The 25893-nt window shown below is 44.5% G+C and overlaps 1 protein-coding gene across 2 annotated transcripts in view; it reads right to left on the bottom strand.

Moving 5' to 3' along the window:
* Nucleotides 1–25893, bottom strand: part of fat3a (FAT atypical cadherin 3a) — a 148016-nt gene that overhangs the window by 107082 nt on the left and 15041 nt on the right. The window contains exon 2 of one of the 2 annotated variants that reach the window (XM_062386145.1): nt 1728–5048. In XM_062386145.1, the coding sequence (XP_062242129.1) occupies nt 1728–5031 (3304 nt within the window). In that variant the 5' untranslated portion in view covers nt 5032–5048. Of the gene's footprint in view, nt 1–1727; nt 5049–25893 lie in introns of those variants that run through there. The other variant, XM_062386146.1, reaches the window with a different exon arrangement.

Below are 25893 nucleotides of genomic sequence, written 5' to 3'. Positions count from 1 at the left end.
CCAAAAGTCTTCGCCTCACTGTGCGTTCAGATGCACTCACACCTGCCTGCTGCCATTCCGGAGCAACCTCTGCTCTAGTGGTGCCCTGATCCCGCAGCTGAATCAACTTTAGGAGACGGTCCTGGCCCTTACTGGCCTTTCTTGGGCGCCCTGAAGCCTTTTTCACAACATTTGAACCTCTATCCTTTAAGTTCTTGATGATCAGATAAATCGTAGATTTAGGTGCAATCTCACTAGCAACAATATCCTTGCCTGTGAAGCCCTTTTTGTGCAAAGCAATGATGACTGCATGTGTTTCCTTGCAGGTAACCATGGTTAACAGAGGAAGAACAATAATTTCAAGAACCACCCTCTTTTTAAAGCTTCCAGCCTGCTATTTTGTCTCAATCAGCATGACAGAGTTATCTCCAGACTTGTCCCTGTCAACACTCTCCCCTGTGTTAACAAGATAATCACTGACATGATGTCAGCTAGTATTTCTGTGGCACGGCTGAAATGCAGTGGAAATGTTTATTTGGGGATTAAGAGAATTTTCTTGGCAAAGAGGAAATTTGCGATTAATTGCAATTCATCTGATCACTCTTCATAAAATTCTTGAGTATATACAAATTACCTTCATAAAAACTGAGACAGCAGACTTTGTGAAAATGTATATTTGTGTCATTCTCAAAACTATTTGCCACGGCTGTACACACTGGGGCAGATTCGGACAGAGTCCCACAAAGAACATATGTGCAAGAGGCTGCAAAGATACATTTCAAGCTTCACCTGATTAGTTTTTCACTGGCTAGGCCTGTTGTGTTGTACAATATGTGTGCTATGAGTAAATAAAGCTTTGACTCATCATATACCTTGTTCAGGTTTTTTTCCCTGTACAATATCTTCAACATATAACATCAAGCATCACATGAATGAATGTATAATATTCATTAACTGCAGTGCTTTTGGTAAAGGCTTACCAATAAATAATAATATATACATTATTAATAACAACTATATATAAAAATGTATTATTAATATTGTGTGGAAGGGGTTTACCCACGTGTGTACCGCAGTGACCCAGGGTGACCAATAGCCACATATCTACCACTCTCACTCACTCATCGTCATCCGCTTATCCGGGGGCGGGTCGCGGGGGGAGCAGCTCAAGCAGGGGGCCCCAGACTTCCCTTTCCCGGGCCACATTGACCAGCTCTGACGGGGGGATCCCGAGGCGTTCCCAGGCCAGTGGTGAAGTATAATCTCTCCACCTAGTCCTGGGTCTTCCCCGGGACTTACCAGCCAATCACAACTGACTTTTCGTTGCAAGGGTCTGTGTTCTCCTCCAATGCTGATTGGAGAGAGCCCCCGCCCGCGCGGCTCTCCCCCTTTCTTCTCCTGACACTCTGACTATCAATGTGTTGCTACTACTTTAAAAGGAATTTTCAAGTGTATGTAAATGTGAGCGTGTAAGTGGTAGTATTTGTTTTCTTAGCCTCTGTATAACCTTCTGGGTCCATATTCAAAGCCTTCCAAAATGCTGGTTTTGTTGGGAAATAAAGTGGTAGGCCTCCCCTTCTGGTAGTAGTTAATGACTATTGAATTTAGAGCCACGGATTCTTCTTTACCTCATCCTCTTTCCTTTCAGATTTACCCATGTCAAAAAAAAAATGTAATACCCACTAATTTTTCAGGCAATACTGATTAAAGGCATAATACACATTGGACAATTTTCAAATGAAACTCACCTGTCTCTTCATCAATGGCAAACCGTCCAAGCCCACTCCCATCACGAATAGAATACTGGATTTCTCCATCTCTGCCAGTGTCGTCATCATTAGCGGTGACTCTGAGTAGGGTAGTTCCAATGCGGTCATTCTCTTTAACTAATGCTGTCAAGGCAAATTGGGAAAAGTATGGAGCGTAGAGGTTTTCATTTACATCTACCACTTCCACCTCAACGAATGTGACAGAGAGAAGAGAAACAGGCCTTCCCTTATCTTTGGCCTTCACAGTAAGGTTGTAAAACTGTTGGATCTCATAGTCAAGCTCTTTTGTCAGCCGAATAGCCCCGCTGGCCCTGTCTACCTCAAACCATCCATTATAGTTATTGGCTAAAGAGTACCTGACCTGGCCTCCCAAACCCAGATCTGGATCCAATGTCTCTAACCATGCCACAACCGTACCGACAGGAAGATCTTCCAGGGCCTTGGCTTTGTACACATTGGGGATAAATTGTGGGGGACAGTCATTCACATCCTCCAAAATGATCTTTAAACTTGTGACCGATAACCTCTGACTCCCTTTATCTGCCCTGTCCCGGGCCTCAATTTTCAGATTAAAAGAAGACGTAAACTCCCTGTCTAGTTGGCCGGCAACATATACTATCCCATTAGTAGAGTTTATACTAAACTGGGTGGTGATGGTCAAAACGGAATATACAATTTCCCCATTGGGTCCAAGATCTTTGTCAGTGGCCTCAACCTGGATGACTTCTGTGCCTATGGGAGTATTTTCAGGTATGACAATTGTATAGCCTCCTTCTTGCAAAAACTGAGGCGCATTATCATTAGCATCTTCTATGTAGACACTAAGCAATCGCCAGGCAGTTTTCCGTGGCAGGCCAAGGTCAAAGATTGTTAAGTTGAGGAGATAGCGATCTCTCTTTTCCCTATCTATGGGCAGAAAGACACTGATTAGGCCTGTTTCCATGTCAATGGTAAAACAGCTATCAGTGTTTCCATCTGAAATGGAGTAAAGAATCTGACCATTGAAACCTGTGTCACCATCGTAGGCATTCACCTTGAAAACACTCGAGCCAATCATCTGATCTTCCCGCACAGCTATATCTCTAGGAAAAGTTTTATCAAATCGGGGTGTTTGGCGATTGACAGAGAAAAGGTCAATAAAACCTTCTTCAATTTTGGGCTTTGTGCTAGCTTTGGACTTTTTAAGTAACTTTTCTGCTAACTTTTGGGCTACCCTTGTCTCTTCACAGTTAAAACCTGTTGGAGGTGATTTTCCTTGAACAACAGATATGTTAACAAACATAGGATCAGAAAAGTTCTCACCATCTGTGGCTGTTATTTTTAGATTGAAGACGCTGTTCTTTGGACTAGCTGTCACAAGGGGACGTCGCAGTGCAAGGACCCCTGAATCTGGGTTCAGGTCAAAGTAACCCAGTTCGTTCCCTGAAATTATTTTATATTTCACTAGCTCTAACTCATCTATATCAATCGCTGACATAGTGGTGATCACTGCCTCCACTGGAAAATCCCTCAAGATCACCCCCTGGCATGCTACATTCTCAAACAAAGGCTTGTTATCATTAACATTTTCCAGGTGGATTGATACATTGACTTCACTTTCTCGCCTATAAGGCGAGCCCCAGTCAGATGCTCTAACCACAAACACAAAGCTCTCAGGTGAGGATTCAAAGTCCAGCTCTTTAGTGGTTCTAATGATACCAGAAAACTGATTGATTTTGAAAGGTAATGGCAGAAGGCTAGAAATACTGTAAGTAATGTATCCATTTTCTCCTTTATCCTCGTCTACTGCAAAAACTTTTAATACATCGGTCCCAACTTGTACACTTTCATTCACAAAAATCTCATAAGAAGACTGATCAAATGTTGGTGTGTTATCATTGGCATCCTCAATTGTCACACGCACTTTAACTTTAAGCTCACTACCTATTTCCAATACCTCAAGACTAATGACATCTTGGGTCCCCTGAGTGAGCCAAGTAGTGGTGGATATGACACCTGTTAGGGCGTTCATTTGAAAGAAAGCTGAATTTCGAGAAGGTGCCAGGATATATTCTGTATCATCAGGCTCTGGTTTAATTTTAACAACTTCTACAATTGTTCCTGGTGGTGAAATTTCATTCAGACAAACTTCATAAAACTCCTTTTCAAACTGAGCTTCCCCTGTTTGCCGTTTCTTGAGGATAATGTGGACAACCTTGACAGCAGAGATCTTCTGTGGGGCTCCCCTGTCTTTAGCTTGCAAAGTGAGGTTACATCCATAAGGATATATCTCCCATTGTACTGACTCAGAGGCTTTTATTGCAAATTCTCCTTCCTCACATCTTTCTATGAAAAACTTCTCTGAGGGGTCTCCGCTTACAATATCCACTGAGTCTATTTCTCCATTTATACCTTCATCTAGGTCTTCAACAGTGACTATGGCATATACAGGTTTTGTTTCAAGCCATGTGGGACTGTGGGTGACCACATTCATCACTGGGGCATGCTCATTCACGCGTTCTACATGAACAAAAAGCTTGGCTGTGCTGCTGACACCATTATTTCCATAGAGCTTCATTCCGCGGTCCACTGCAAGAATTTCTAAGTCGTACCGATTTTGATCATCAACATTTAGCTTTCCACTGAGAGAAACCACTCCACTAGTTGGGTGTACAGCAAACAATTCCATTCTCTCCTTGAAAAAATAGTAAAACTCCCCATTGGAGCCAATATCTGCATCTGTGGCAGTAACTTGTGCTATGCTCGTCCTGAGAGGTGTGCTCTCCGCTATGGTAACTGAATAAGTAGTGGGTGAGAACAAGGGTCGGAGGTCATTCATATCCAAGACTTGGATGCTGACTTTAGTCCAGGTCTCAAGGAAAGCTTCTCCCTTGACAGAGGCTTTCACTGTCAAAACATAATTATCCTGAATCTCTCGGTTTAAGATGGCTGCATTGCCACCTTTAGTCCTTATGCGTAAGAAGCAGAAATCCCCAAGCACAAACTCCTCTGCTTTGAAAAGCCCTTCATCATCACCTAAAGTGATTCTGAAGCGGACCTCCCAGGAGTGCTGAGCCAGGTGGATGCCCATTTTAACTTTACTGTTGGCAAAGGTGCGTGCAGCTGAGTTTTCATAGACTGTAGCATGGTAGACAGCGTGAGTAAAGCCAAAATTATGTCCATCCTGAGGAGCCCCCTGTGTGCTCTGGCTGCAGGAGAGTGGTAGTTTTAAAAGCAACAGCAGCAGGGCCAGGCCGAGGAGAGGGGCTCGCATACCTGCCCACTGGCCCATATTCACATCCATCCCATGGTCACTCAATCCTGAAATAGAAGGAGACAGAGAAATAGAGAAAATTGTTAGCCACAGGGGCAGGGAGTCACAGCAACAAAAGACATTCCACAAATCCAGGACTTGACTTTTCAACTCCCTGGCCTGAAAGGATACTAATTATCCATTCGACTACAGAGATTGATTAGAGTAGGGAGGGGAGGAGGTGTCCACAGTTACCAGGGAACAAAACTGAAGGCTGACATAATTTCTGTGTGGTCTCTGGACAAAGATTTTTTAATTACAAGTTTCTGTCAGACCAGAGGTTATTTCAAAGGGAACAAAATAATTGTATAGCTAGGAAGAGCAGTTTAACAACAACAAAACAAGCAATAAAGAAAATAAAAGCAGAGAACAAAATGGCCTGCTGCAACCTATCCTGACAACTGCAGCCCTGTGTATCCAAACCATATAATATCTCTAGATATGGTTATGAAACTGTTAGACAGGTCAATGATGTGTTTCTGTTCTCCTTTTCAGAAATAAAAGTTTTCTGAAAGTAAGAAGCCACAAATATGTCCCAATCTAGGCTATTTGGGGTAAAGCCTGATCCACTAAAAGCCATGTTGTGGCGATGGGAGTGCCACATGTATTTGAATGACTCGCTACTTTCCACCACAAGGGATGGAGAAATGAGTAGGGAAACAACAGTCCATGTCCGGGCTCGTTGACAATAACACACTACAAAAAGCACAGCAAAATCTATTAATTGTCAGAACAGCACATAATTACATACACATGCACACAGTTCCTGCAAAAGGGATTGGGCGGCTGTAGCTCAGGGATAGAGCAGTTGTCCTCCAACCAGAAGGTCCACAGTTAATTTCCTTTTCCAAGTGTCCTTGGGCAAGATACTGAAACCTACAGAAAAGTGTTGCACTGAATAAATATGTGTATGTGAATGGGAGGATGGCGAAAAATGGTACTATAAAGTGCTGTGAGTGGTCATCAAGACTAGAAAAGCGATATTTAAGTCTAGTCCAAAATGGTTAATTTTTTTAGAGTCTTACCCTCTGGCAAAAAGAAAAAAAAATTAACTTTATTAGTGTAGCTTCAGCCAAAACATTCAAGACAAATGCTCAAGCCAGCATTAAAAAATGCAATTCAGCAGCCATCCAGGATGAAAAGGATGAATCCCAAAACAAAACACTGTCCGATTTCTTTCATCTCAGCATCAACTTCATTATGGGCAGATTAGGGCGGAGGGCAATCAGCAGCACTAATAGTGTCTCAGAGCTGTCTCGGCCAGCTTTACTGGGTCAGTACATCTTGCCTTTGAAAAAACTGCTGCCAGGTGGGAGGCAAAGTAATGCAGAATGCATAACATTGTGTTAACCCTTTGGATCTGCTGTTATTGAGCAAATTTTATTCTTTATCTACTGACTTATAGAAGAGAAGCTACAGCTCTAACTTAAGTATATGGATAATGCTCGTCATTTGGCATACAAGTGGTGCTTTACCAAATTCGTATAGGTAAAGCACCTTACTAGTACTCCAACAAAATCAATTTCATAAATAGTTTATGGTAAAAAAGCTTTTATCCTACATCAAATATAGCAGAAGAAAATCATTCTTGTTTTGTGGGGGGGGGGCTTTGACACAGGATTAATCAAAAACTACACAGTATCGGTACTTTGAGGAAAACCTCAGAACCGCAAAGGTGCAATCAATTCCGCATTCAGGAGAGGCGGATGGTTTGAACGTGGTCTCTCAACCATGGCTTCCTTGCTCTGCTGCGGTCAGTATCTCATAATAATGAGATAGTAAGATAGTATAATGAGATACTATCTCATAATAATGAGTTACTAAGTCATAATTATGAGATAGTAGGTCATAATTATGATATACAGGATTTTCTTCATCACAGTGGCGGAAATGGGCTTCTATAGAAAGCTGAAGGACTAAGCTACAAAGTTTTAAAACTACTTGCTTATCGAGTAAAAGGGAACTAACATCTACATCTTTGTTTTTGTGACTAGTCAGGCATACTGTGATTTTTCTGATAAGCTATAGTCCAAATACCATTCTAATGATCAGTGCAACAGTAACCTTATGTGTAATATATGAGGATATGTATTCAATAGCATAAAATAATAGAGTGGGATAAACAAGTTATTGCAAAACCACCATTAATGATGCTTTGGAATATTAATTTAATTAAGAAGCTAATAAATAAGCAAAGGAAAGAAGAAATTAACTCAATTCTCGATTTTGTCTAAACAAAGACATCTTATACAATCAATACAGGAAAATATGTTCTAGAACATGAAGCAGGGTAGAACATTGAATTGCCCTGATAATAACAAATACCTGCAGCTCCTGTGGTGAGACTTTGTTTTAGAAAATGTTTAGTTTAAACACAACTAGAGAGAGGAGGTTTATGTGAGGTTTGTCTTACAGGCTGGAGTGACAAACCACACAATTGTATTATGTGGGGAATTTATCTCTATTAAACACACACACAACCTATGTCAATCAAATAATTCAGCAAAATGGCTGCAGAAATTGAAGCAGTGTTTCATACACTCTGTGAATCCCCCTCCTCCAACCCTATTCAGCTGCTGCAGAACATGAGAACCCCCCTGTTTACCCAGTTGAGTGCTCTGAAAGAGGAAGTGGGGAGTAAGATTGTGCAGTAGAGGATTGCAGTTTAAATGCTTTTGAAGAAGAGGAGAAGTAATATGGAGGACCATACATGACTTAAGTAAAAATAAATAAATAAATAAATGTATAAATAAATACAGAAATAAATAAATAAATGAATAAATAAAAATGGAAATAAATAAATAAATACAGAAATAATAATACAGCCTCTCAATGCTGGTGTCCAGTAGCTGTTTGCAGCGTTCAGCCAGTTCACACTTAAAATGAACTAGTTCAAGTTCAGAGGGTTAGTTAAGGTTATTGTTTATTGGGATGATTTAGGTGTCAGTAGTCCTGACTGTGAGCGTCACGTCTCGTGTTGTAATGAGCACAAGGAGCGAGCCGAGAGGAGAAGGAGGAAACAGAAACTCCAGCTCGTTACAAACCACCTGCAGCCTCTGCTCTGATCATGAAGCCGCTGATGTCTGAGCAGATGTGACCAGAGAAGCTCTGTGTTTCCCCTAAAATGGCCCCTCATAAATGCTGAGTTTTCTAAAAATGTAAGTCGCTTTGGACAAAAGCATCAGCTAAATGACATGTAATGTAAAAATAATGTATGTTTTAAAATATTTAATTATTTTAGCGTTGCATATATGGATGTAAATGTATATACATTACAAAATAATATACAGTAAACCAAAGTTATGTATAGTATACTTTATTCTAATGCTACTGTATACTGTAACTACAACTATAACTTAATGTAAGTGTAGCTTCACACCTCATTCTACCAACCTTACATACCCTTGTGGAAGTGGCTCAGTGAGCACCTCCAGGTGAACCACAGAGAGAGGATTGGCAAAGCTGAGACTAGTTGGCCAATCAACTCTCCCTAGATTCAAAAGTTAGCAGCTGAGCTCACAGAGAGAGAGAGAGACCTCATAAGAGACCCTGAGCGTAGCTGCAAATCTGCAAAGTCCTGGTTTATTTAAGTTGACTGTTGTGAGCTTAGTTAATAAAGAATGCTGAAAAGCGAATGGTTTGTCTCTTTCCATTGTGGTTTAGACTCCTGTGGCATCAGACATTGCCACAACCCTGTAATGTAAAATAATATTGACTTTAACTATGTACTTTTAAGTTTACATTTACATTCATGTCCTGTACTAAAGTGGCATATTTCAGAATATTCACCTATTTACAGAAATCTTTTTAATGCTGACCCACATTGCAAAGTAACTTTAAGCAGCCGCCTATCAAGGCTGGATCTACACACAGTGAAAGTAGCTGGTTGCAAGTTCAGCGCCAAACTAATTAGCAATACATTTTTCTTGCTGACATTCTAAAATGTGTGTGCTTGTGTACTTTTACTTATATATTTCTTACGGCCATTTTGAACATAGACTTTAAGGAGTGAGGACATATTTGGAAAGTGAGGACATTTTGGCCAGTGTGTGGGTGTGTGTGTGTGTGTGCCAAATGTAAGAAAACTTACTGCTCGATTAATCGAAATTTAATCGTGATTACGATTATGGGATCAAACAATCTCCAAACTACTATAATCGAGTTGAAACCATTATTTTGATTTTTTTCGAAACACACGCGCATGCGCAATTCAGTCCTTCCCCCAAAGCATTCAACGGCGCAGCTGACTGGCACTCAATCTCGAGCAGCAGTAAAGTGAAAGAGGCGAGTTGTGTGTGTGGTGACTGGTGGTGGAAAAAACAGCGCGAGTGGAAAAGCAGGGAGGGCAGCAGCACACCATGTAGCGGCTGCGCTGTGCACTGCTATTCTCAAGCGCGCTCCCAGCCTCGCTGGTGAGACCGGTCAGACCGGTCCCGCATTTCTCCGTTTCGGTCAGTCGGTCAGAGACTATTGGGGTTGCCATCATTAAGGGTTTGAATAACCGGGCACCGATATCCTTGTTTCACGGAGGAATAAGACACGCAGCCGTCCTCTGTGTTTAACGGAACCGGAAGTGATACAAAAATAAAGCACAGACTTCAGAATAAGGGCACATATTAATAATCATTTGAATAATCGTGATTTTGATATTGTCCAAAATAATCGTGATTATGATTTTTTCCATAATCGAGCAGCCCTAAAGAAAACATTGGGAATGTCACACAAAGTGTCCAAAAAATAGACTGGGCTGATGAATGATTAGCAGATCTACTTCAGAGAGGGTGCAATGGGTGTGTGTGAAGAAAAATTCTGTGTTTTATCAAAACACCAACATTTGGACTTTACATAAAACTACGTTAACAAAAATAATAGAAAAGAGATGTGTGTGTGTGTCTCCTACAGTCTAAACGTCCAGAGTTCACTCCGTATATTGACAAAGTCTGTCTCAGTCCCACTACCCCACAGTTTGGTTCAATGCAGCTCAAACAACAAAAAACGATACATCAAAACATTGCGTCCTTATTTTACTGCAGATCTTCATAAATCATTAACTCAGTAAAGTAAACAAAAAGAGGAGTGTATGTGCCACTTAAATACCAACAACATTCCAATACACGATATGTTCAGTACCGTACATGGTCAAATCAGACCAAAGATCAAAGAAAACTTTGTTAGAAATAAATCCATCAGTTGATGAAACTGAAGCAGTGTACGTCTGGACTGCAATTTCGGTTTTGGTTCGAGAAATGTAACCCAAATTATTATTATCAATATTCTAAAAAATATTTGGAGAGAACATAGACCAAGCTGTGAAGGGCCATTGGTCAGAATCGAACATGAGCTACTACGGGTGAGGCCTCGCCTCAATGGGGTGGCAGCTCTACCAGTATTATCCACCATCACCCAGATCACCAATTCTTCGTCACCCTGCCTGAACAGCTCAACCAATTATACACCCACTCGAGACCGCCAGCTGCAATACACAGGGGAGGCACTCACACACCCACACAACACAACTCCCCCCTGACTGACTGTCTATTCAGCTGATGTACATAAAGCCCTGAGGAGAATTAACCCTGACAAAGGCAGCAGGCCATAACATCCCTGGGAGGTATGTGCCTGGAGCTGCCGGATGTTCTCACCTCCATCGTCAAACTGTACCTCTCACAGGCAAGGTCCCCACCTGATTCAGCACCACCACCATCACCCCAGTTCCCAAAAGGAGCCCTGTGACTTGTCTAAATGACATCAGGCCAAGTGTTTTGAGGTGCTTCCATTAGGGCCTACAGCCCAAATAGAAGCACCTCAGACACCATCTCTGCGGTCATTCACGTAGCTTCCTTCCAACTGGTAAACAAAGACGCTTATATATCAGGATGCTGACGACAGCTCCGCTTTTAATACAATCGTCTTCTACAAGCTCAACAAACTGCTAAACCTTGGACTCAACACCACACTATGTGACTGCCTGTCAGATTTCCTCACTGGTCCTTCTAACAGTCTGCCAGAATTGGAAAAATAACATCAAACAGCGTTGTGAGCAACATTTGACCCCACAAGGATGTGTTGTCAGCCCCATGCTCTACACACTTATGTCTAACATGTGTTATAATTCAGTGCCATATATTTTGAAGTAGCATGGTAGTTGTATTAATGCATGAATGAAGTCAAAAGGGCATCTTAAAATAAAGTGCTTAATTTTAGAAGAAAAAAAAGATGTAGGTGAGTTTCACCTTTTCTTTTTATGTTAAATACATTACATATAAACATCTCAACAAGTGAATTAAGAAATGCGCTTACAAAATCTAACAATAGTTCTCCCCGTCCGTATAGAACTTGGTCCGGATCCGGACTACAGCCCGCACATTGAGAATTGTTTTGCTTAAGTTTGCTCCTCGGGTGAATCCATGCTTTGACTAGGTGCAACCACCTTTCTTATGACCCAAGCTGTAAAATGAATTCTGGTATTAATATTATATTCATTACCAAATTTGTTAGAAATGGCTCATAACCTGTCTAATTTTTCGACTATCTTAAGGAACCCCCACTACCAGCAACTACTTATGAGCAGTGTTGTGCAAGTTCACACCTCATGAACTAGTTCAAAGTTCAGTCCATACAAGTAAACATGAATAGTTCATAGTTCACCATTTAAATTCTGAACAAGTTCGTAGTTCAGTTCATTTCATAGTTTTAAGGTAGAAAGTGAGAATGAAAGACTTAACTTGTTTTTTAAAGAAAACTTTATCTATTACTACCCTTGCCTTTACAGTGTGTAAAAATCCCTCAGATAATAATAAGGTCCATCGGATTGTTGTGCAATAGTGCTACCATAGAATGGTGTGCCTTTAGGCACTCAATAAATTTGGTTATCAAAATAAAATATAAAACATTAATATTAAAAATTATTAAATCATAACTTTAATTGGTTAATGTTCTCGCGGGGCCTGATGACCTCACGAGTCCTGGGCTACAGTGACCAATAGGAGGTGAGCATTGTGACTTTTCACACCTATGTGTGACATTGCCCAGACTACAGAAAATGCAGCATCCTGTTACATCCTGGGAGACAGGGTTCCTTGACTGTCTTAAGACAAAGGGAACATGTGGCACTCTGGGAGACTGAGTTCACTCCAGAACATGCGGCTTGCTTGTTTCAAGCTTTGACCACACATGAAGGCCGACAGGAGGCCTGTGGTATGCACAAAAAACATATTCCAACAAGACGTAGTCGCTGAGTCTGCGTCTCTGCTTTCACTTGCCATTTTTATATTAGACCGAGAGCTGTTGTCTTGTGTTGCAGGTATGGTCTGCCCCTTTAAGGAAAGTTTGTAGTGTGTGACATAATGCATCTGGGTTTTGTTGGAAAAGACACTAAAAGTGTCTGTATAACGAGAAGTGAACGGCCACCTAGAGGTGATGAGAGTGTTGCTCCTGCTGAATATCCAAGAAATAAAGTGGCCGCATTCCAAGTAAAGAAACGTCTCCTCCTCCTTATTCACGGAGTGGTCCGGACAGCTGGTTACCGGCCTGACAGCGTGCAAAAATAACCGTGAGCTGAGCTCCCAACTACGGTTCGTAGCCGAGACACTGGCCAGAGAAGAAAACACTTGGAATACGTTGCTTGTTTAGTCTGCATTTGAGGGCGATAAATCATGGGTTCCGTAGTGCGAAGTCTAGTTAGTTGGTTTAAGTTATTTTTTTATTAAGAAATGCTAAGTATTTACATTATATAAACCTTTTCACTGTAGCGGTTTGTATGACATTTTTAAAGAATAGCAAAGTAGCACAGGATGATTGTACGAGCAAGTAAAATCAGTTTGCTGTGCAAGAAAAAAAATCACACAAGAAACCTCTTTTTACATAAACACAATGTGCAAAGTATTAATTTTTCTGGTTATTTGATTGATAAAAGAGTTGTTGTGGAAAGAAACAGGAAATAAATGGGTGTGATGTCCAGAGTTAATGACCCTCTCTTCTGTCCTCTTTCAGCTAAGGCCTGATATAATACGACAACAAAACGCTTGACTACACCAGTAGCACCTTAAACCCGATAATGTAATCATTCCATAGCCTTCTACTATCAGGGGATGAGAGGACGACCTGAAAAAGGCCCTCTAATAACATACTCCACCACTTTCAGAACTTTTCAACTATTACAAAAGCCTTTATGCTAGCACCGTTAATTCACAGGCTATCTCACAGAAAGTTATACCTACAATCATAATTACAATACTGTTCCAGATGTTCTGAAGTCCTGAAGCACCACAGAGTACAGCTTACCCAAAGAAATAATTTCATTTTCAAACAGAGCTATAACAGAGCTATAAATAATCATGCAATATTAAATAGACTGAATAGCCAAGACGCATTGCCATAAATACTCATGTATACCCATATTCAGCCAAATAATTACACTGCCAAAAATAGATACAGGTAGGTTAGTGACAGTTAGTCAAAACTAGGGATGGGCATAATTAATCGACGATCGATTAATTGATCATTAAGACTTTTGTCATCGACGTAATTCTGTTGTGTTCACTGCCAACACTGAGAAGCTATAAGTCTCCATGAGCGCCTGAGTAGTCCACTGCTCTTCTTCAAGTAGGTCGGAATATCCGAGTTGCCTGGAACGCAGCACAGTGAGGATATTAGCAACTCGAGGAAGCAGCCTGTAGCTATACTCTTTAGCCCGCTGAGAGAGCAGCAGCTAGCCGCTGAGAACTAGCTGGATTTGACGGTTCTCGACCTCTCAGTCCGGCTGTCTTCACGTCCTCACTTCCGGAACCCCTCATCCAGACCCAGCTCTGTCCGGGTTCACTTCCACATGGACTGAGGGTCCGTTTGCGGAGTTGCTCCCGACGCCACTTGGATACACTGCAGCATCCACAGAGAGGCTCTTGCTGCCAAGGGAATGCCTGTCAGCTTGAAAGACGTTTGGACACTACAGTCAAATTGGTGAACTTTGTTAAAGCCAGGCCCCCTGAACTCACGCATATTTACTGCAGTATGCAGTGAAATGGGCAGCGACCATACAATGCTCTTACTGCACACTGACGTGCGCTGGTTGTCAAGGGGCAAAGTATTGACGCGTTTCTTTGAATTGAAAGATGAGTTTAAAATGTTCTTTATTGACCACAAGTTACACCTCTCTGACCATTTGCATAATGACGAGTTTTTTAAACGACTATCTTATCTGGTTGATTTTTTTCTCATCTGCATGAACTTTATCGCGGATTACAGGGGCTTTCCGCAACCGCATTCAATGTAGGAGATAAAATTGAGGCTACGATAAAGAAGTCGAAGCTCTGGGAAGACTGCATGAACAACAACAACAAAATAGAGGTGTTTCCGCCGTTGCATGATTTTTTGTGTGACAGACAGTGTCAAACGCAACATTACAAAGCACCTTAGTGAGCTAGCTGCACAACTGCGCAGGTACTTCCCCGAAACTGACGAGTCGGACAGTTGGATTCGTTATCCCTTTTCTGCTGTGCCTGCTTCCTTACCGGCATCTGAACAGGAGAGCCTCATTGAAGTTGCAACAAGTGGATCCATTAAAATTTAATTCAATCACTTTGATGCCATTTGCCACCACATATTTATGTGAGAGTAGGTTCTCAGCTCTGACGAGCATGAAAACTAAATACAGGCATAGACTGTGTGTAGAAGACGATTTAAGATTAAGACTTTCTCCAATTCAGCCAGACATTGCAGAATTACGTGCATCCTCTCAAGCACACTCGTCTCATTAGACTGTGCCGTGGTGATTATTTGCTGTGGGTACGTAGCTGGAGATTGAATGTATGAAGGGGTACGGAACTGTAAAAAGTTTGGGAACCACTGCTCTATTTGGACTCACAGCTCTTGGTTAAGGTTGGAGAAAGATCCATGTCTTGTTATATACAAAAAAAAGTTCACAATGGTAAAATACTATCCTGGATAAACAATTCAATTCATGAATTTAAGGTGCAAATTTGTTATTTTTTTAACGCACACTGCATCATCTTAAGGGGTATAAACAGTAGTTTTCTGTCATTTATAGATAAGGGTGGTAGGTAATAATCAACAAGCCACAATTTGATTAGACTCACACAAAATGGCTGCTACATTGGCAAATAATGTGAAGCAGCAGTAAACCCAATGTTGCTAATAACAGAAAGGAACAATCCGTATCAAAATCAAGAAATCCCTCTTTCAAAGACATAGAATACAAATAATATTAAGGGGTATTATTCTTCAAAGTGCTGTTGTTGCCTAAACCAGCGGTCCCCAACTTTTTTTTCCCCTACGGACCGGTTGTATTTCAGACAATATTTTCACAGACCGGCCTTTAAGGTGTGGCTACACATCAAATTTTATTTGTTTAGCCCATATTCACAAATTACAATTCATCTCATAGGGCTTTAACAGGGTGTGACATCCTCTGTCCTTAACCCTCAGCAAGAGTAAGGAAAAACTACTAAAAACCTTTTTTTTAGGGTAAAAATACGTAGAAACCTCAGAGAGAGCCACATGTGAGGGATCCCTCTCCCAGGACGGACAGAAGTGCAATAGATGCCACGTGTAGGAGAACATCATCAATAATCAAAGTCTCTAGCAGCATTTGATGAGGGTAGACATCGCGAAGGACAACCCCAACATGACATGCCAAGCAGTCCCGCTGCAAGCACAGTCCATGCTCAGCAACCATCCAGACCACGATCCACCATCCAGACCAGACGCCTCTCCAGTCCTCAGTCACCGTGCACCGCCGCCCACCAGGACCCATCACAAGCCACCACCGCGGCCCTGGTCCATCGCCCGTGCCCAATGCCAACGCGACACAGGGTCTGCCACCAGCACCACGATCAGCCCACATGACTCAGAATCCGCCACACTGGATCCAACACCGCAACCCCTGTTGCGCGATCCACAAACCGCAATCCATGGTGCGGCCACAAGAGGCCCTGGATCTGCGGGTGATGAAGCAAAGGGATTCCGGGGATGGGGGATAGGGATGGAGAAGAGGAAGGAGAAGCTGGAAAGAGAAGCTCTGTGTGTCATGTGTCATAAAATAGAACAAGTAACGTTCTGGCGCACTTATTAGCTCTAACTATGAGCTTTATCAAAAAGGAAGGTTTTGAGCCTACTTTAATACGAAAAGATGGTGTCTGCCAGTGTTAATTTTGTTGACGAAAACTCATCGTCATCCGCTTATCCGGGGTCGGGTCGCGGGGGGAGCAGCTCAAGCAGGGGGCCCCAGACTTCCCTTTCCCGGGCCACATTGACCAGCTCTGACGGGGGGATCCCGAGGCGTTCCCAGGCCAGTGTTGAGATATAATCTCTCCACCTAGTCCTGGGTCTTCCCCGAGGTCTCCTCCCCACTGGACGTGCCTGAAAAACCTCCCAAGGGAGGCGCCCAGTGGGCATCCTTACCAGATGCCCGAACCACCTCAGCTGACTCCTTTCTAAGTAAAGGAGCAGCGGCTCTAATCCGAGTTCCTCACGGATGACTGAGCTTCTCACCCTATCCCTAAGGGAGACGCCAGCCACCCTTCTGAGAAAACTCATCTCGGCCGCTTGTACCCGCGATCTTGTCCTTTCGGTCATCACCCAGCCCTCATGACCATAGGTGAGGATAGGAACGAAGATCGACCGGTAGATCGAGAGCTTTGCCTTGCGGCTCAGCTCTCTTTTCGTTACAACGGTGCGGTAAAGCGAACGCAATACCGCCCCCGCTGCTCCGATTCTCCGGCCAATCTCACGCTCCATAGTACCCTCACTCGCGAACAAGACCCCAAGGTACTTGAACTCCTTCACTTGGGCTAAGGACTCATTTCCTACCCGCAGTAAGCAATCCATCGATTTCCTGCTAAGAGTCATGGCCTCAGATTTAGCTGTGCTGATCCTCATCCCAGCCGCTTCACACTCGGCCGCCAGCCGATCCAGTGATTGCTGAAGGTCACAGGCCGATGATCCAATGAGGACCACGTCATCTGCAAAAAGCAGTGACGAGATCCTCAGACCACCGAACTGCAACCCCTCCCCACCACGACTACGCCTCGATATCCTGTCCATGTATATCACAAACAGGATTGGTGACAAGGCGCAGCCCTGGCGGAGACCAGCACCCACTGAGAACGAAACTGACTGGCTGCCGAGGACCCGAACACAGCTCTTGCTTTGGGAGTACAGAGATTGGATGGCCCTGAGGAGAGACCCCCTTACCCCATACTCCCGCAGCACCTCCCACAGTTTCTCCCGGGGGACCCGGTCATACGCCTTCTCCAGATCCACAAAACACAAGTGGACCGGATGGGCATACTCCCAGGCCCCCTCCAGGATCCTTGCGAGAGTGAAGAGCTGGTCCGTAGTTCCACGTCCGGGGCGAAAACCGCATTGTTCCTCTTCAATCTGAGGTTCGACGATCGGCCGAACCCTCCTTTCCAGCACCTTGGAGTAGACTTTACCAGGGAGGCTGAGAAGTGTGATACCCCGGTAATTGGTACACACTCTCTGGTCCCCCTTTTTGAACAGGGGAACCACCACCCCGGTTTGCCACTCCTTTGGCACTGTACCCGACTCCCACGCGATGTTGAATAGGCGTGTCAACCATGACAGCCTCTCAACACCATGAGCCTTTAGCATTTCTGGCTGGATCTCATCAATCCCTGGGGCTTTGCCACTGCGGAGATGTTTGACTACCTCAGTGACCTCCACCAGGGAAATTGAAGACGAAACACCATCAACCTCGAGCTCTGCCTCCAACATAGAGGGCGTGTTATTCGGATTCAGGAGTTCCTCAAAGTGTTCCTTCCAACGTCCGACGACCTCCTCAGTTGAGGTCAACAGAGTCCCATCCTTACTGTACACAGCTTGGATGGTTCCCAGTTTCCCCCTCCTGAGGTGCCGGATAGTCTTCCAGAAACACTTTGGTGCGGACTGAAAGTCCTTCTCCATGGCCTCTCCGAACTTCTCCCACACCCGCTGCTTAGCCTCCGACACGGCAGCAGCTGCAGCCCTTCGGGCCTGTCGGTACCATGCACCCGAGTCCGGAGTCCTCCAGGATATCATATCGAAGAAGGCCTCCTTCTTCAATCGGACGGCTTCCCTGACCACCGGTGTCCACCACGGTGTCCGAGGGTTACCGCCCCTTGAGGAGCCTAAGACCCTGAGGCCACAGCTAGCCACCGGAGCTTCAGCAATTGAGGCTTTGAACACCGCCCACTCTGGCTCAATGCCCCCAACCTCCACAGGAATGCCAGAAAAACTCCGCCGGAGGTGTGAGTTGAAGATACCTAGGACGGGGGCCTCCTCCAGACGTTCCCAGTTCACCCGCACTACTCGTTTGGGCTTACCAGGTCTATCCGGAAATTTCCCCCATTCCCTGGTCCAACTCACAACCAGATGGTGGTCGGTTGACAGTTCCGCCCCTCTCTTTACCCGAGTGTCCAAAACATGCGGCCTCAGATCAGATGACACAATCACAAAATCGATCATTGATCTGAGGCCTAGGGTACTCTGGTACCAGGTACACTTATGAGCACCCTTATGTTCGAACATGGTGTTTGTTATGGATAATCCATGACTAGCACAGAAGTCCAATAACAAACGACCGCTCGTGTTTAGATCAGGGAGGCCGTTCCTCCCCACCACGCCTCTCTAGGTGTCTCCATCGTTGCCCACGTGGGCGTTGAAATCACCCAGCAGAACTACGGAGTCCCCTACTGGAGCCCCATACAGGACTCCATTCAGGGTCTCCAAGAAGGCCGAGTACTCTGAGCTGCTGTTTGGTGCATACGCACAAACAACAGTCAGAGTTTTCCCCCCTACAACCCTTAGGCACAGGGAGGCGACCCTCTCGTCTACCGGGGTAAACTCCAACACCGCGGCGCTCAGCCGGGAATTTATGAGTATCCCCTGACCCGCCCGCCGCCTCACGCCCTCGGCAACTCCGGAGAAGAATAGAGTCCAACCCTTATCCAGGAGTACGGTACCAGAGCTGAGACTGTGCGTGGAGGTAAGCCCCACCAGATCTAACTGATAGCGCTCCACCTCCCTCACAAGCTCCGGTTCCTTTCCCCACAGCGAAGTGACGTTCCACGTCCCCAGAGCCAGCTTCTGCCGCTCGGGTCTGGTCCGTCGAGACCCCTGATCTTCGCTGCCACCCATGTGGCTGCGCACCCGACCCCAACGGGTCTTCCCACAGGTGGTGGGCCCATGGGATGTAAACGACGAAAACGATGACGAAATTTATTCGTTAACGACCCTTTTTCCATGACGAGGACGAGACGAAGACATTACGAAAACGGATCTTTGAAAATAAAAACTATGACTAAATCTATTTTTAACTTTCGTTGACGAGACCAGACGAAAATGTTGGTGGTTGACTAAGTCACCATAATTTTTTTAACATCATCGTATCAGGCCGTCATAAAGTATCAGGAGCGGGCGAGTGAGTCTGTGTGTCTGTGTGTGTGTGTGTCTGTGCGCTCCCAGATAGCGCACAGGTCCCGAGGCTCCGCCCCCCGCCCCGCTCACTCGCTCAGAGACACAAGATCAGAGCTAGTACACGTGAAGAAGCCTCTCAGTGACTCACTGCTTCTTAACTATGGAAACAGTGAAAACACAGAGTTTCTCTAGTCTCAGCTGATCAGAGATCAGCGCCTCAGCTTCTCGATCAGAGCAGAAGCTGCAGTTGGTTTCTACCGAGCTGCAGTTTCTGTGTTCGCCCCCACTCTGACCTGCTCTCCCTTTTTGTTTTCACATTTGAAACTAAATATATATTTTTAAGCTATTAGGCTGCAGCTATATGTTTTTATAGAAAAGGAGTTTAATTTGGCTATTAAATGTGACTAAAACTAGACTAAAATGGAATTATTTTTCGTCGACTAAAACTAAGAAAATAAAAATGACTAAATGTGACTAAAACTAAAATGCATTTTCGTCAAAAGACTAAGACTAAGACTAAATCAAAAATAGCTGCCAAAATTAACACTGGTGTCTGCCTCCCGAACTGAAAGTGGTAGATTATTCCACAGCCGAGGGGCTTGATGGCTAAAAGCTCTGGCTCCTACTCTACTTTTAGAGACTTTAGGGACGACAAGTAGGCTTGAATTCTGGGAGCGGAGTGCTCAAGCGGGTTTATAAGGTACTGTAGGGAAAATTCAACAGACCAGGTGTCTCACTACTGTGGCCTTGGCAAACTGGGAGTTTGCTACAGCGGACGGACACAGCAGATAGGCACTGAGGAGGATTTCATATCTTTTTCAAAGACTCAATGGCAACTCCAGTCTGATTTCATTATTTCAAATCTCAAGATGAATTTCCATCACAATTTTGGCGTCACGAACAGGATCCCTTGAAAGATCGTCTGGACCCGAGAAGCCTTCGGTGGCTGATCACCCAGGAGAGAAATCTTCTGCCTCTACCTACAACATTGAAGAGAAGAGAGGGCCGAAAAAACTGGGGCTCCGGACCTTCTTCACCGGGATCAAAAGACCACTCTTTGGTCATCCTTGACTGATTTTAGTGACTGTTTAGGTGATTTCTCGAATACAAAATCAAACATTAGAAATAATATATTTAAAGGGTTTCATTTGTAACAGGTGTATTAGTCATTATCTCTGGATTATTGTGGATTATAAGTGTTAATCTGACCCATCTTGTGGCAATCATCCTAGTTGAAGGCTTTCTCCTGTTTAGCCGCGAAAGAAACAAGGATTCGTGGAGACGTCCATGTCTTAAATTAGAGTGTTGTGAAAACTGTTGATGAGTCCATTTTCACACAGCTAATTAATAAGGTTATGAAAATTGTTGATAAGCCAATTTCATAGACCAGATAGGATGGGTAACAAGGGGAGTCAAGGACCCCAAAGCCCAGAGGGTCCTATTGTGGACTCTGTGGTTGCAAGGCACGAATAGGAAAGTGTGCCATATTTTCCAGTATGGTCCAGAGACTTTGGTTTTTCTTCATAAAGGGTCATTCAGTTTCGAAAAAATTAAACTTTTAAGAGAGAAACTCCTCAAGAGAGAAGAAGAGTTAAAAAGCAAGAAAAAGGTCAAGGTCGCAATGTTGAAAGACAATAAAAAGTGTTGGAAAAAGAGGCAGAGTGTAGAGACAGGAAAAAAACGTTTAAACAGATGGCTAAGGTTGACATGAAGGAAACTAAGAATGTGGAAAAAAATGTGGAAAAGAATGTAGAAAAGGAAAAAGTTGAAAATAAATCATATACATCTCTTTATCCTCCCCTTACAGGGTGCAAAGGGCCTCTCCTCGACGTCTGCCTCCCTCCTCCCCAACGACAAAACCCCCCTCCATATGATGTACAGATACCAGACTCCACCGATCAACGCTCAGGCCCATCCCAGCCTCCACCCGCCGCTCTGCCAGTCTATGGAGACGGGGCAACTGGAGGACTGAATGATAACGTCACCTCTTCCTCATCTCCGGGCTCCGATTCATTGCAAATACACAGTCAACAGCAGGGAGAAGTGATAACTGCTCCTATGATAAACATCATGGGACCAACCGGCCCAGCCCTCGTCTACCACCCCTGGACTGACGCAGACATGACCGAAGCACTGAATCACCTCCCAGACCCATGGAACTCTGGCACAGCATTTGCCTTCCAGTTTGAAACATTTTGCCGTGAAGTCATGCCAACAGTGTCTGAAATCAGAAGACTTCTAATGAAGAAATTAGGCCCCACTGACTTTGCAAAAATACGTCAGCACTGTGGAGGTGACCTCCGTCTGACTTCACCAGACTGGGAGGATGCTGGTAATGCAGCATACGTCAACGCTCTCAACACACTCCTCAACGGCCTGAAGACCGTCTTCCCTAACAAAAATGACATGTCCAAAATAACGGGGTGAAAACAACAACCAGGCGAAACCGTAGGAGATTTCCTCACACGTCTGACTGTCCTGTTTAATCAACACAGCGGCATCCCCATACAGGACGACCTTGGCAATGAGCCAGGGGCTTATGAAACACATCTTAAACAGGCCTTCCTGAATGGTCTGCTCCCCCCACTACGGGCAGACGTAGGTCACACCTGCATCGGGCTTGAGCATGCTCGCTTGACAGAGATCAGACGTCATGCTGAACATGCTGAACGCCAACACAACGAAACCAAAGACAGAGAAAAACAAAAAAAGGAACAACAGCTCCAGAAAGGACAGCTAACCATGATGCAGGCCGTGTCTACCCTTTCAAGGCCAAACAGACAAGATAACACTGCTAACAGAGCCAACTTCACTGAACCAGGAAGAGAGGGGCGCAGTCGCGGACGTGGCCGTGGGAGAGGCTTCTCTCTACAAATTTGAATTCCCAAAGATGATCTGCAGAGAAAAAGGACACTGGGCCCCCAGCGGCGAGAGGTGGGAGAGACAGGACCTTTCACTGCCGACTGAAATAGAAAAGGGGAGGAGATGGCAGACGGAGAGGAGACGACCAATCAACCCGCAGAGGATCAGAGAAAGGGAAGTGAAGCACACATACACACACACAGAAGCCACTGCAAAAAAGCTTGCATTACTAACCCCACACACACACAAACAGCAGATCACACACAACTTTGTGGTACTTATGTTAAGTACAATAGTGATGCTTTTAAGAAAATGCCTCAACTCGAAATGTGTGTTAACGGTCACAAACTTAATTTCATGGTTGACTCTGGTGCAGGTTATTCTGTGGTTAGGACTTTAGATTTGCCCACATCTCCTGAGATGAGTGGTCGCTTTATATTCTCTCAAGGTGCCAGCGGTGTCACTGTAAAAGAAAACTTCACAAAACCTCTCAAATGCGCCGCTCAGTTTGACAAACATCAACAACATCCCATAAAGATTGAACATGGTTTTCTGTTGTCTCTCTGTTTCCCAATTAATCTATTAGGAAGAGATTTGATGATTGTGTTAGGCCACAACTTAGTATCCTCCTCTGATGGAGTGACGGTTCACACAATTCTTCTTCACCTACATTCACAATGTCACAGACCACACATGAGCAGCTGTTTGCATATCAGTGGCAACTTCCTATAAATGCCTCCACTGATCTGCTCTCCACGTCACACTCTCTTGTCACCCCTTTTTCTGATTTCATGCACACTGATTCATTGCATTGCACCTCACATGTGACAGACACAGCAGATCTTGTTTATGAATCTCTGTTTTTGCCTGTTTCTGATGATTCTCTGAAAGTGTCCAATGTTTTTTGATCTGGTTCAAGAAGTGCAGCTGCCGTCTCACTCACTGACCAGCAAATGGCACTGTTTTGCGTCTCGAATTCCAGCCCTCACATCCCGCTCTCAAAGTCCCATGATGACCAGTGGCAAAATTAGGCCCATTTGTCAGATCATGCCAGGCTGCCATTGATTAGCAACCCACAACCACGCCTGACGTATTCACCCAGTCTGAGTGCATTTGATCTAAAAATGTCTCAAACCTACTGTTTTCCAGCCATACGCTCATTTGTTGTGACTGAAAATCCCCTTCATTCTTATGCAATGTTGTCCAGCCCCTCTGATATTTCTCCTTTGCTTTCAGATCTGCCTGAAACACTGTAGGCAAAAGACAAATATGATGTGGGCCTCATCAGGAACTGTGATCCAGTCAAAATCACTCCAAAATCTGATTATATACCATGTAAACAACAATATCCACTCAGACAGGAAGCAGTGGAGGGGATACGTCCTGTTTTTGAATCCTTTTTGCAGGCTGGTGTAATTGTCCCCTGCCCTGATTCACCGGTCCTCACTCCACTGTTCCCAGTTAAGAAGATCAGAGACAAAGGTCAACCTACTGAGTGGCGGTTTGTGCAGGATTTGAAGGCTGTAAATGATGCTGTAATTTTTCGATCGCCTATTGTTCCCAACCCATACACACTGCTTTCCCAAATTCCGCCTAATGCAGTGTTGTTTTCGGTTGTAGATTTATCCAACGCCTTTTTTAGTGTTCCTGTCCACAAGGACAGCCAGTACTGGTTCGCTTTTAATTTTGAAAACAAGGCCTACACGTTCACATGCCTATGTCAAGGCTACTGTGAGTCTCCATCATTATACAATCAGGCTCTCGGGAACAGTCTTGAACCACTCACCATCACTCCGGGTTCAGCTCTCTTGCAGTATGTTGATGATCTACTAATTGCCAGTCCCACACAAGAGCAATGTGAAACAAATACGATCGCTTTGCTGAGACATCTGGCTCGTCAGGGCCATAAAGTAAGCCTCAGCAAACTACAGTTTGCACAACAAACTGTCACGTTTCTGGGTCATGTCGTCACCAAAGATGGCAAATCCCTGTCTGATAAGAGAGTAGAAGCTATTGTTAACATGCCAAAACCCTTGACGAAGAAACAACTCATGTCATTCATCGGCACATGCTCTTTCTGTAGAACGTTCATTCCTGACTTTGCTCTTCTTGAAGCCCCCTTAGGTGCTCTGTACCACGGCAAACCAATCACTCCTCACGAACGTGTCGTTTGGAATCCAGAGGCAGACGAGGCATTTGTCACACTGAAGAAGACGCTGCAGCAATCTCCCACTCTTGCTCTCCCTAACCCTGACAAACCTTTTGTTCAGGCTGTGGATGAGAGAGACCGCTGCATGACTTCCGTCCTCCTTCAGTCTCACGGTGAGAAATTTCGCCCTGTCGCCTACTTCTCCGCCAAACTTGATCCGGTTGCAGCTGGCCTCCCACGTTGTTTGCGTGCAGTGGCCGCCTGTGAAAAAGCCGTCCTTGCCTCACGAGACATAGTATGTTACTCTGACTTGACCCTCCTTGTTCCTCATGCTGTGTCTCTCATTCTTACAGAACAGAAGACCTCACATCTCTATGCTGCTCGCTTGCTGAGGTATCACACTGTTCTTCTTGATATGCCCAACATCACAGTGAAACGCTGTTCAACTTGAACCCAGCCACGCTTCTTCCGCTTCCGGATGACGGGGAAGAACACAACTGTGTGGCTGAACTTCACGTCCAGTGTTCCCCACGACCTGACCTCTCTGACGAACCTCTTTCTAACTCTGACTTGATTCTGTATGTCGATGGGTCCACCTCACGTGACCCTGTCTCTGGTACTAACTGTGTTGGTTTCTCTGTTTGTTCAGATAGCGAAGTCCTCGTCATGAGTTCTCTTCCTCATCACCTCTCAGCACAGGCAGCAGAGCTCATTGCACTCACGGAAGCATGCAAATTGGCTACTGGTAAAACACTCACAGTCTACACTGACTCCAGATATGCGTGATTTTGGCGCCCTTTGGCAACACAGAAACGTCCTCACATCCTCTGGATGTAGCACACCACGGTCTCATCACAGATCTTCTATCTGCCATTTTGCTCCCAAAGACTGTCGCTGTATGCAAATGTGCTGCACACACATGCTACGGATGTGGTGTCTCTGGGAAACGCCAAAGCAGATACAGTGGCTAAAGCTGCAGCTCGCTTACCACCTCCACCTCCACAAGATCACACATCTAAATTGGGGATGTTATCTATGATAACAGAACATTGGTTTACGAAAGGTGTCTCCACCTATGCTCAAAAATACTGTCAGTCATGTGTAATCTGCGCCACACACAATGTTGGCTTGCCAGTGGCTGTAACCAGCCAGGCAGCACACCCACCACCTACTCGACCTTTTGAACATCTGATGATGGACTTCATAGAGTTATCACCATCAGAAGGTAAATCTCACTGTTTAGTGATGGTCGACATGTGGAGCGAGGGAACGGCACACTCAAAACTCAACTTGCAAAGTGCTGTGAGGACACAGGTCTTGCATGGACAAAAGTCCTGCCTCTGGTGTTGATGTACATGAGGATGAGAAAACGAACCAGGTCTAACCTTTCACCATATGAGAATCTTTTT

The sequence above is a fragment of the Platichthys flesus genome, chromosome 4 (assembly GCF_949316205.1).
Source record: "Platichthys flesus chromosome 4, fPlaFle2.1, whole genome shotgun sequence".
NCBI lineage: Eukaryota > Metazoa > Chordata > Actinopteri > Pleuronectiformes > Pleuronectidae > Platichthys > Platichthys flesus.
This window is presented reverse-complemented; position numbering and strand designations above follow the sequence as displayed.